The sequence below is a fragment of the Mizuhopecten yessoensis genome, unplaced genomic scaffold (assembly GCF_002113885.1).
Source record: "Mizuhopecten yessoensis strain PY_sf001 unplaced genomic scaffold, ASM211388v2 scaffold11183, whole genome shotgun sequence".
Classification (NCBI taxonomy): domain Eukaryota; kingdom Metazoa; phylum Mollusca; class Bivalvia; order Pectinida; family Pectinidae; genus Mizuhopecten; species Mizuhopecten yessoensis.
The window spans coordinates 1-13,811 of NW_018408921.1; the positions used below are offsets into that span (position 1 = coordinate 1).

The window sequence follows — 13,811 nt, forward strand, 5'->3', positions numbered from 1 at the left end:
ATTTTATGGGGGTGGATAGGTATTTTATGACTATAGTATAGGGTAAATGGTTATTTTATGGGGTTGGATAGGTATTTTATAACTATAGTATAGGCTAGGTGGTTATTTTATGGGGGTGGATAGATATTTAATGGCTATAGTATAGGGTTTTAAAGGAAAAGTTGACGGACGACGAACGCTGCGGTATGGCATAAGCCCACCATGGTCCTTCAGACCTGGTGAGCTAAACATCATTAGTATGACAGACAGCAATGAATCGCAATGACTATTCTGGTCAGCTGAGCTAAAAAGTTAGAGCCTGACAGACAACAAATGGACAATAGATGGAGCAAAAACATATAATCTTACTTGGGTTTTTTGGCAAGGCTAAAAATGTTGACGCCCGACAGAACTGATAAGCTAGACTGAACCCAAACACCGCACCATGGCATAGGAATACTTGCCTGAAGGGGAAGTGAGCTTATGCCATGGATCAGTGTTTGGTCTTTGCCTGAAGGGGAAGTGAGCTAAACATCAATATTATATAAACAACCATAACGTTTATTAGTGAAGTCCTTTGGATAATTGTCACTGAAACAATGGCTCTCCCACTTTAAAGGGTCATTCCTCTTAGTGTACTCTTTCAATCAATCTTTCTCACTATTGTATCAAATGAATATTACTTTATTTTTCCTGATCTATTCATTTAGATTTAAAATTTTGTTTAAAGAAAACATTTTCTTACCATATTCCATGATTGTCTGTCCAGCTCCTATGGGTTTCAGATTAGCGTCTACCGGGCACACCACAGCATACGCATTTGTCTCTGCGATGCTTTCCGAGACCAACATCAAGCATGGAGAGTTCTTGATCACCCAAGTATGTGATGGACAGGGTTTCAAAATTACCCTTTCCTTTCTCTTTGATAAATAACAATTGTTAGCCATCTCAAATTTCATTTTTTTGTTTTCATCTTCCAGAACTTCAGGAAGAAACTTCATTCTCAGACTTTCGTTCACTATGTCAACAACTCTCTTTTCCAAAGTAGATTTCACAATGGGAAGACTTTTCTCTGGTCCAGTAAGTTTTAGTTTCCTTTTGTTTTCAGATGATTCAAGATGCACATCATACTTCTCTTTCAGACTTCTTCGAAATATGAGCTGATTCTCCAGGTATTCACAGGCTCCTTCAGGCATTTCAAGACAGACTGATGTTTCAGTGTAAATCCATTTATCACAGTGTCTCATCACTGTTAGGATTTCCTCACAAGCATCAGCTGTTGCCACTAATGGTACCTCATCGCTTGTCAGGGATAAAATTTCAGCTTTCCCATGATACCTCTGCAGTACATTTTTGCAGGCTTCTTCTTGCAAAACCTTTTCCACTTGGTTGAACTCTACTCTTAGGGATATAACTGATATCATTGCAGAAACACTCTTCCCAGCATTCACTGCTTCTCTCTTGGTCTGTGCAAATATTTCAACAGTAGCACCATCATTTCCGAGCTTCCAGAAATATCTATGTTTTTTCTTTTGCAGTTCTCTTGTAATGTAGTCTTTGGTTTCCTGATGTTTAAGAAGAACTGCACAATCCTCAGTTAGACAGCAGGCTTCTCTATTTTCCTTGATCCCGGAAAGGATTCTTTTGATTTCTTCACGAACTTTGTAAGCATCACCTTCCGATGCCACTATCACAATTTCACCATTTCCAGTAGTACATTGTTTAAACTCATCAACAAACCCCAAAGTATTCCACAGACACATGTCAAGTTCAGAAACTTCCAAATGTACCTCATCTGTCTTTGAAGATTGTGACGGCTGGTGTTTCTGTACATCTACAGAACGCTGTTGACTTCTACTGGGTTCTGATTGTCCTGGATCTTCAGAGTGTACCCATTGTATAATACGCTGCATCACATCTCTGGTAGCAGCCACACGGACCTCGTCATCTGTTTTCTCTATGACAACTCTCTCAATTTTTGTTGGACTCAGACCTACTTCCCCGAATGACATCTCTTTTACACGTGGATACAGCTGTACAAGGAAAACCTCTTCTACAATGTTTTCCTTTATTTTGTGACGAACTTTCTTCAAATATTTTTTTTGACCAATCAGTAGAAGTTTTCCCTGCTTCTGAACATTTAATACACCTGAAATGTTGTCTGTCCTCAACAAATTGTTGATATATCTGCCTGTCTCAGGGTTTGAAAGCAGCTCTGTCTGAAGCGATGTCATTTCAAGTGGTTCTGTATGCAAAGTACTGAAAAAAGTTGCAATCTTTCTTCTGCATTCTCCAACTTCATCTCGTTTTCCTCTGTATGTGACTTTTGTGTTACAGTCGTGAAGATGAACTTCAACATCTGGAAAATCCTGCTTCAACTCCTTAAGAAAACTGAGAGATCTAAGCATCATTCCATGTGATTCAGACTCAATGGGGCATTCCATTGTCAACAGTTCATCATTTCTCATGTTAGCTTTCACTTTATAAAGAACTTCATCCACCTCTTGTTTAAATCCCACAATGTATAAACAGTCTTTGGCCTTGTCATAAAAAACATCAGCCTCACCATTTCTCCTATTAATAGCTGAAACGAGACGGGAAAGATATCTTTGAAGGGAACTCTTAGTACTGAAGGATGATAACTCGAACTTCTTTTCCTTCAGAGAAGGTCGATATTTTGCAATCCATTTTTGAACAATTGTTCTACTTTGTTCAAATGTATAATCAGTTGAAATCAAAACTTTCCGTATTCCAGTACATTCTGAATATTTCCAGCAATGCGCATCCAGCAAATCTCGTTTCTTGTGTTTGAACAAGAACTGCGTGAAATGAACATTATCTTCAAGGTCACATGAGAATGTGCCATCACTCCCTGTTTTCTGGATGTAGACTTTGTTTGTTGTCCAAACTTCATCAACAGCTTTGTTCCCATCAGCCTTCTTGGACAAATCTGGAAAATAAACATTTTATTTATAAAACTAATAAAATAAATGAACAACATATTCTGAAACATGAGAGCCACATAGGTAATATACTGTATACATCTATCACCAGGGGTAGCTTACAACTTAACAAGATATAATATTGTGAGCAACCCATAGAGTACCCCACCTCTGGACATACATGTAGTCTGTTTAAGAAAAAGAACAAAGGGCTGTACCAACTCTGCTATTGTCTGCAGACAATTGTGGGGTTGCACAACATAACACGATGTGTGCACAATCTGTGCATGATGTGGAAATTATGAACATCATTTGCCAAGGTTAACTTACCTAGGTCGTTTGTCATTTCTACATATTTCATAAAGTATGTTTGTATTTACCGTGAGTGAGTGGGTATGTGTGGTACTGGTTATATGTATTATTCTTAGGTAATTAAATTATACCGTGAACTCAGTATCTTTGTTGACTTTATACATTATCAGACACCATGACCACAGTCCTTCGTGACAAAGACATCATAACCTTGAACTTGACGGTTCTTCCATTATGGCATCAGGTACGTGAAATAAGGTGTAAGACAGAAATTTCTTACATCCAAGTCCTACCCTGGACAGTTCTATCATATAGGCACAGGACTGAAGAAGGTTTCGTGACCTTTATATAATGCCCAAAATATCTGTCATAGTGACCTAATTATGGTGCTAAGGTGCACTGAAAATGTCCCGAAATATCCGGTTTGGAGTTCTGACATGAAACAGTACATAAGACCGGGACAGTCAGGAGTCAAGGGTAATAAGTGGCCTAGAATGTTGCCCTAAGTCCAGAGTTTGCTTTTGCACAAAGATTCATTTTGATCTTGAACTTTTTAACCCAGAAATTATGTCTGAATTTTCTTAGTTTGCTATACCCTGTTAGTATTGTCACCTTGGTAGGATACTAGCTGCTTTCTACCGACTCAGCTAGGGAAAATTTCATTCGGTAGAGTGTAACACTAATAAACCAGAGGTCCCAGTGACTCCTAGAAGAGACATTAAACAAGAGATCCCAGAGGGATCTTGGCGCCCACCTTTGTACCATCTTCATTAGTTCTTTGTCAGTTCGATCTTTTCTCTTCTCACCTCTAATCTGTTTGATCGAGTCATGTTAACAGTAAATGCACCTTGAGGTAACTTTTGATCTAAACTTAATACTGATGTGTATGAAAGCCAACCTTCAAAGTGAGTTTGTCATTTCACATATTTACTAGTACAGTTCTTAATGTGAAAGAAATAGAATCGATCATTGCAATATGAGAAAGATCTGTTTAGTTCTTCTTTTAATCCATTTTGTTTTTATGATCAGTCTCAAAATATAACATACACAACGAGGGATCAAGGGGAACCTACATTTAAAATTTGAGAAAGATCCCTCCCGTACTTCCCGAGAAATAGCGATAACAAACTTTCACTATCAAAATCCAAGATGGCTGCCTGTCGGCCATGTTGTTTATCCGATCAGTCTCAAAAATTGCCCTGCACAGCTAAGGACCAAGGGGAACCTACATATAAAATTTGAGAAAGATCCCTCTGGTACTTCTTGAGAAATAGCGATAACAAACTTTCACTATCAAAATCCAAGATGGCTGCCTGTCGGCCATGTTGTTTATCCGATCAGTCTCAAAAGTTGCCCTGCACAGCTAAGGACCAAGGGGAACCTACATATAAAATTTGAGAAAGATCCCTCTGGTACTTCTTGAGAAATAGCGATAACAAACTTTCACTATCAAAATCCAAGATGGCTGCCTGTCGGCCATGTTGTTTATCCGATCAGTCTCAAAAGTTGCCCTGCACAGCTAAGGACCAAGGGGAACCTACATATAAAATTTGAGAAAGATCCCTCTGGTACTTCTTGAGAAATAGCGATAACAAACTTTCACTATCAAAATCCAAGATGGCTGCCTGTCGGCCATGTTGTTTATCCGATCAGTCTCAAAAGTTGCCCTGCACAGCTAAGGACCAAGGGGAACCTACATATAAAATTTGAGAAAGATCCCTCTGGTACTTCTTGAGAAATACCGATAACAAGAATTGTTTACGGACGGACCACGGACGGACCACGGACCACTGACGCAGGGTGATTTGAATAGCCCACCATCAGATGATGGTGGGCTAAAAAATAAGGACATATCTGTTACATTGGTGCTCACGTGATACTCGGGAAATATTGACAAAAATTCTAGTAATACTTTCACAAGAATCGCTATGACCCCTGGAAAATTCAGGACAGTTCTTTCCTGGAGTGTGAGTATGCCACCATGTTAGGAAACGCTGCTTCCTATTAACTTGGCTAGGGAGAATTTCTCTTCAGCTCATTCAGTAGAGTGAAAGACTAGTAAACAAGAGGTCCCGTGTTAGACTCCTTGCGGAGGCATTGAGAAAAAAAAGACCTCTGTTTCAGTATTGGTGTGAATATGCACTTGTACAGTGGCCGAGCCGATTTCTCTGTATGCTCACTGAGCAGGTCGACTCGCCTGTAGTTGATGAGCTGTCGTGCGAGACAATATCGAATGTAGTCTATACTTGGTCAAGCCGCTATATGGACGTTTTTTATCAAATTCAGTATCAAATGTAAATTTTCTTTTTCTAGTTCAGAAACAGGTTACTCACAGCACTGTGAATTTAACCTTTGTCATGTAAACAAAAACACATATTAAATGTGTTTCTCTTCACCCCATTTATAAGTAGTCTCCCTGTGCGGTCCCAGTTGGAAAGATATTCTAATTAGTAAAGAAAAACTATGTGACCTTGCATTACAGAGGCTTTATAGGAAAACACAAAATTACCTGTAATTCTTGATGGGTGTCGTTTGAATCCTTGGGAGACGTTATATAAAGGTTTCCACGCATCCCCATCTGCCTTTTTAAGTACAAATCTCTCTTTACCTTCAGCCATGACTAGTACAGTTCTTTAGAGTGCTGTAATACCACAATTCATCTTCACATCATGAAGAAATCTAAGCAAAGAAAATCTAACAAATGAAACCAAAAATGAATATAATTATAACATGGCTTTAGATATAAATTGGGGTGGTAGAGATAATGGAGGACAATATATATATCTGCATTTTCTTAACAAGATTGACTGGTATATCATTTACATGTTTTGGTTGATTAAATATAACATCTGTATCAGGATACATAGAGAGTAGTGTGCTTCCATAGGGGACAATAAAGTGTTTAAGCTCAGGTGACCTAAACAAATATAGTATGCTTAAATTTGTTTAAGCACATTATAGGTGGTATTTATTAACTTTTGACATAATTTCAGACTCCTATGGATGATTTATAGGATAATACAATATACCAGACACAAAAATATTTGTTTTTGTCACCGTTTTTATCATAAAACGAAATACATACGACAAAATATCATTAAAGAAAATAATAACTTCAACTCTGTCAAGTCTACTTTCGGTTTGAAAATAGAATTTGGGTGACGTGGTTGTGAAAATCCACGGAGCAGGAGTCTTTCGCTCTCTGCATTGTACCAGAAAAATACAAATTGTTTGGTCAGAACATATGAAACGATCACGTGTTTCAATTATTCCAACGGCTCACCATGAATTTGCACAGAAATATAGCGGTCACATCTTCGTCTTCGACTGAAACGAAACTAGAAATACCAGGGGCCTGTTCGTTTATGTGGAACAACCGGTACGGCCGTTTTAAATGTCACATTTCCGGGTATAAATCCTGGCAAACCAGCAAAAGTTTATGAAGGCCTTGTAAGGCTTTGTAAATGTTTGTCTGTAAGCAGCATCAGTTTACTAGGTCCGACCTTATTCCATTTACAAACTATCCTGATCAAACCGGTTCAACCGTTTGTACTGGTGTAACGTTAACTGGTACACACTCCCGGTCTGTACGCATGCGCATCTACTGGTGTACCCGGTCTGTACCTCCCGATCTGTAGCATATATGCGGGGCTACATTTGCCTGGGTGTTCCTTCCATGCGCGGTTAGGTCTTGATTTAAAAGAGTTTACAACTTCTGGTGCTAGATTGTTCCACAGATACACTGTGTGTACACCAAAGACTCGCATGTCCAATGTGAATCTCGACACATTAATTAAGTCCAATTTATCAAAGTACACATAGGAATCAATTAAAGCGAAGAAAGCTACATGTATATATATGTATAACCACGAAATTTATTTATTTTAGATATGAAATGTTTCAGTAAAAGAATAGCTATATAACAAGTGCAGAGCGTTGCTCGTCATGCTGGACTTGTCTGCTACATTTGACGACACCTGGAGTACTCAGTGTGTTGCCATTGGATCTACCACCTCGCATGCCGTATTTGGCGCAAAGCTTACTTTTTGCTCCGACGTAATCCAAACAGCGAGTATTACTCTGACGTAAGCGAAATACAAATGTAGCGAGTATCTGGATTACCCCCCGTGTGACCAGGGACGTGTAGTCCACTACACGTCCCTGGTGTGACCAGAGACCTAAAGTAATTTAGGTCTATGGTGTGACTAAGTACTAGATTCCGGGTTTCCTCAAGGGTCGGTGTTAGGACCACGACAATATTGCCTGTACTCCAATCTGATCGGAGAGATTTGTCGTCGCCATAGCCTTCGCTATTTTATGTACATGGTCATCAAACCACAGGACAGTTGGGATACAATTTCAGAAAATCGGGAAGCTTGTCTGAAAGACATCAGCAACTGGATGAACGCCAACATGCTAAAGCTTAATCAGGAAAAGACGAAACTAATCGTCTTTTCCCCAAAGTGTCAGCAAACAATGGCTCTCCAGCTCAATGTCGGTGCCAGAACTATTGAGAATGTCCCAGCTGTTAAAAACCTAGGAGTATACTGTGATAGTTCACTGAACATGGAGAAACAAGTGAACGCTATTGCCAAATCCTGTAACTACCTGATCAGGAACATAGGCTGTATCCGGCAGTTTATACCGGAAGATGCATGCAAGATTTTGGTGCATTCACTTGTTACCACTCGGTTGGGTTATGGTAACGCCCTGCTCTGTGGTATATCTGACAAACTAACTAGTCGTCTGCAGAGGGTCCAGAACAGTGCAGCACGGCTGGTTACTCGTACTCGAAAGAGAGAGCACATCACACCTATGCTTTATTCATTGCACTGGCATGGTTACCTGTACGATACAGGTCGCAGTACAAAGTTTTGGAGTACATATATACAAGCCACTGAATGGAACAGCTCCCCAGTACCAACAGGAGCGTGTTACCCTGTATCAGCCGTCACGACCACTGCGGTCGGAGTAAGAATCAGTTTTGTGTGTCCCAAAATCTCGTACTGTGACCTAACTTATAGATGAACCGGTGCTTTGGGAGGGTTTCGGTCACGTTGTGGAATAGCTTACCATCTGCCATTAGAAAGTCAAATATCCTGGCCAAATTCAAGATGGACATCAAAACTCATCTATTCACGTCTGCATTTTAGGCCCTTTGCAAAGACGTCATGTAAATACCACCCTTTATATATTCATTTATGTGCACATTACGATGATTATCTGCTTGCTTAATGTATAAAAGTGATTGTAAGCCTTTGTTTTTGTTTTACAATTATAACTAATACTTTTATCCATATATTGTAAAGCGCTTTAGAGATTTTTTACAAATCATATAGGGCGCTATATAAATGTTGTATATTATTATTATTATCATTGTCTTATAACGGGTGAAAAATCAAATTTTTACTTGATATACAATGAACGTATTAAAACACGTACCCGGAAAATAAAAACCACTGTCGATGACATATACCTCGGTATTGACAGCTTTTTGTTTTTGTTCTCCTAGCATCATCTGGTCGTTTATCATAATAAATTATATCTTCGTCTTCATCTGATTGACTTCCTCCGTCGATACCGACGATTACGGAAGTAGGGTCATTGTGCTATCGTGCGTTAATTATGTGCAGTGATTATTTTTTTTGGATTTTTTTGTTATTTGCTATAGGATAAAAACAGGTTAAAAGCATTGAGTAAGTGTTAGTTATGTTGTAGGTTTTGTATATGTTCGATTATGTTGTATGTGGTGCATGTCCTTAATTCTGCTCATGTATTTGATTGAATTATTGTTGTGGGTAGGAGGTTCCATTATGGTGTATGGAAAGAATGAGTGTCTGTATGTGTCTTTGGATGTGTAGATATGTTTGTAACTAAGGTCGTGTCCTTGACGTGTTCTGGTGTCTGCCGGGATGAGATTGTTAGTGTGTATTGCTACTTGTTGGTGTATTATTTTGTAGAGAAGAATAATACGTGTTCTCGTTCTGCGTGTGTGTAGTGTTGGCCATTGCAAGTTGTGTATCATAACTGTGACTGAGCTTGTGTTATGGTATTTGTTTAGGACATATCGTGCTGCTCTTCGTTGTACTTTTTCTAATTGGTTTACGTTATTTGTATAACGTGGGTCCCAAACTGAAGAGCAGTATTCGAGTTTTGGTCTTACAATGGCCTTGTATGCATGTTCTTTTATGTGTCTTTTATATAATGAACCAATATTGACTTTATTTGCTCACTGAAAATTATGTTTTCTTTCCTACAAAGTGACATTTAAGTCTGATATATTATCATTTTAATCGATTCAATAAGTGTGTAAACATTTTTTTAACTTTTATCTCGCGCACAATAAAAATATTTCTTACCGCACCGAAATGTCACATCGATGTTGTCGGCGCGGTTAGCGGGTATTTGGTTATATCGGCCCAAGGTAATATCGTCCAGGCCTAATTTACCCAAGTGAAATCGGCCCAAGTTAAAATCGGCCCTACTATGTATCTATATGTTAAATACATGGGATTTATACATTTATTATACATTAAAGGATTTATTTAATTACGTACTGTTGTTGTTGTTTTGTTTTTATTGCCTTACACAAACAATGATGTTCGCCTACCAGACTGTTGGTAGCTCATAATTAACTCTTGAGTACCTCAGACCAAATATGGAACAAATCCTTTCATTCCTACAGAAGAAGAAGGACTTTATAAATTCACTAAAATCCTTCTTCTTCGGTAGGAATGAAAGGATTTGTTCCATATTTGGTCTGAAGCATCCTTGGGGGAAGGGGAACCAATTTTGTATAAACCGTGTGTCTGGCCCCACAGGGGCCTGAGGGGCGGAGTCCAATAGGGGAAACATAGCAAATTCTTTAAAATCCTTCTTCTGTAGGAATGAAAGGATTTGTTCCATATTTGGTCTGAAGCATCCTTGGGTAAAAGGGAACCTATTTTGTATAAAACGGGGATCTGGCAGGGGAAATATAGCAAATTCTTTAAAATCCTTCTTCTTCTGTAGGAATGAAAGGATTTGTTCCATATTTGGTCTGAAGCATCCTTGGGGGAAGGGGAACCAATTTTGTATAAACCGTGTGTCTGGCCCCACAGGGGCCTGAGGGGCGGAGTCCAATAGGGGAAACATAGCAAATTCTTCAAAATCCTTCTTCTGTAGGAATGAAAGGATTTTTTCCATATTTGGTCTGAAGCATCCTTGGGTAAAGGGGAACCAATTCTGTATAAATAGTGGGTCTGGCCCGAGAGGGGCCTGAGCAGCGCGGCCCAATAGGGGAAACATAGCAAATTCTTTAAAATCCTTCTTCTTCTGTAGGAATGAAAGGATTTGTTCCATATTTGGTCTGAAGCATCTTTGGGTAAAGAGAAACCAATTTTGTATAAACAGTGGGTCTGGCCCCAGAGGGGCCTGAGCAGCGCGGCCCAATAGGGGAAACATAGCAAATTCTTTAAAATCCTTCTTCTTCTGTAGGAATGAAAGGATTTGTTACATATTTGGTCTGAAGCATCTTTGGGTAAAGAGAAACAAATTTTGTTTAAACAGTGGGTCTGGCCCCAGATGGGCCTGAGCAGCGCGGCCCAATAGGGGATACATAGCAAATTCTTTAAAATCATTCTTCTTCTGTAGGAATGAAAGGATTCGTTCCATATTTGGTCTGAAGCATCGTTGGGTGAAGGGGAATCAATTTTGTATAAACCCCTGGGACCTGAGGGGTGGGGCCGAAAGGGGTCAATTTGGCTATATTGATTTAAGGTTGTTGGAGTGTATTGATAAACGGAAATAGGAAGTACATCCCTAGTTGAAAATCCAATGAAGGGAGACAGTATCACAATTTCCGCATATTATAAAGTTTAATATTAAACTGGTGAATATTATATGTTTAGTATTGACAGAACATTGTGTTCTTTCATATGTGTATATGATTTTATTAAAAAATGTCAATTTTTAATCGTTTATAGATCATTTATTTTACACAATTTCAGCATTTATTAAATTGCTATACATTACTGCAATACTAATCTATGGCAGTATTATTTTTATTGACATTATATTGCAAACAATTGTGTCTTTCATTTTTGTGTCGCCTGCGAAAAGCTGATGACACATGCATAGGCATTGCTATGACGGCGTCGGCGACGTCGTCCGAACAGAGATTTTCGTGCGATAACTTGAGTTTCCTTGGGCCGATCAAACTCAAACTACATGTAATGCTTCCTTACCAAAAGTGCTTGCTTGGGATTTCTTTTCAGGTCCGAAGGTCAAAGGTCAAGGTCACTGTTACTATAAATAGAAAATCTGTTTTCGTGCGATAACTTGAGTTTCCTTGGGCCAATCAAACTCAAACTTCATGCAGTGCTTCCTTACCAAAAGTGCTTGCTTGGGATTGCTTTTCAGGTCCGAAGGTCAAAGGTCAAGGGCACTGTAACTATAAATAGAAAATCTGTTTTCATACCATAACTTGAGTTTCCTTGGGCCGATCAAACTCAAACTTCATGCAGTGCTTCCTTACCAAAAGTGCTTGCTTGGGATTGCTTTTCAGGTCCGAAGGGCAAAGGTCAAGGTCACTGTAACTATAAATAGAAAATCTGTTTTCATACCATAACTTGAGTTTCCTTGGGACGATCAAACTCAAACTTCATGCAGTGCTTCCTTACCAAAAGTGCTTGCTTCGGATTGCTTTGCAGGTCCGAAGGTCAAAGGTCAAGGTCACTGTTACTATAAATAGAAACTTCACTAAAACTGTATACTGGACGGCTTCGATCTACATGTACCACTTGACCCACCGTGTATACCTCTGAAATGCTGTCTTACTCCAAATGTTATTGACAACACTAACTGTTTAACATCATAATCCACAAGTTTATTCATTTATTTATGGGAAACCATCCGACAAATCATACAAATTAAACTTGGAATTGAGACAATGAGTATCCATAGCAAGTTCCTTAAAACGTAGAGTATTCTTCCCAGAATAACAGATTATATAACAAAATGATGCCATACAGAAACATAATCTATGATTATTGCTTACTTTTAACATTATTTCTTGAAATGAAAAGTGTACCTATTTCTTCGTAATCTCCAGCTTCCTGCGCAGGCAGGCGACACATCCACTTCCGTGGAATTCTTGTTTTTTTTCAAAATTCACTCTTTTTTACATAAATTTCCATTTAAAATCCTTAAAATTCTAACAACCTATTTTTTTTTGTGGCAGATAAAATTTTCTTTCCTTCAAAGCAATATAACTACAAAATTTGAAGAAATTCTACTGAGAAATGGTGACACAATCCTATTACCTTAAGGGACTCTGGAACTAAGAGATGAATATCAACCATATGTGACTGGAAGCATCCCTCGGTAGTGGAGATTCAAAATTGTACAAATGGAGGGGCTGACCCCCCCCACCCCCCCTCCCATACTAAGGGGTGGGGCCAAAAAAAGTTAATTACTTGGAAATGGTTGAGACCCCAACAGTATAACCATATATACAATTGTTTAGTATAAAGAGTAGCATGCACATTTGCTTCCAGGATGGCCTATGGTCTAGCCCCACCCTTTGAGACATAGTCCCTGGGTCATAACTTTGAAACGATTGAGATCCCCATCCCAGAACTATATATACAAATGCTTGGCATAAAGAGACAAAAGTAGTCATGGCATTAGAATAGACCCTGGGGTCTGACCGAACCCCTAGGGACCTAGTTTCTGAGTCACAGCTTGGAAACAGTTAAGATCCCCACCCCATAACCATACATTAAATTGCTGGGCATGAAAAATCTAATAGACATACTACAAGAATTGGCATTGGGGTCTGGTATATTCCCATGGATCTTATTTGGAGAATATTTTGTCATGATTGCTTAGATATCCAGGTGAGCGATACAGGCCATATGGGCCTCTTGTTAAAATGTGAACTAACCTGTAGTATTGAACTCGTAAAAAAGAAAAATGTGAAATTACAAAACAAATGGAAATGTCCAGAAATCACCAGAGACATTCTCTAGGTTGACAGTTTTCATAATAATTCTATGAACTTCATTTACTATTTGCAGGTAAGGATTCTGAACCACATTACATGGAAGACTGTGGCAGAGCTGGACCACTCACTTGTCCTGGAGACAAATAATGATGTTGTAAGTAGGAACATGATTGATTGATTGATTGATTGTACGTCCTTGTTCTGGGTTATAACTGACCCTAGGGCAATTGGTAGGAACAATGGATTGACACGGCACAAATAGGTCACACAGTCATACATGTGATGTCTCCTGATAGGACCGAGAGTATGACCTTCACCCATATTCAAGGTCACAGGGGTCAAATATGTTAAAAACTATAAACAACTTCTTCTCAATAACCAAAATGCCCAGGGTGATGATATTTGGCCAGTAGCATGCTGAGATGAAGGGCTACAAAGTTTGTTCGAATGAATGACCTTCACCCATATTCAAGGTCACAGGGGTGAAATATGTTAATAACTTTAAACAACTTCTTCTCAATAACCAAATTGCCCAGGGTGATGATATTTGGCCAGTAGCATGCTGAGATAAAGGGCTACTATGTTTGTTAAAG

General features: G+C 38.9%; 1 protein-coding gene across 1 annotated transcript; it reads right to left on the reverse strand.

Annotated features, from left to right (window-relative positions):
• Positions 1 to 724: 724 nt before the first annotated feature.
• Positions 725 to 6,586, reverse strand: LOC110440513 (the record flags this gene model as incomplete). Its single annotated transcript, XM_021483635.1, has 3 exons — positions 6,517 to 6,586; positions 5,743 to 5,912; positions 725 to 2,929 (listed from the first exon to the last, which is right to left on the reverse strand). Coding segments are annotated over exons 2-3 (2,314 nt in total), but the record flags the coding sequence as incomplete, so codon positions are not given.
• Positions 6,587 to 13,811: the final 7,225 nt, after the last annotated feature.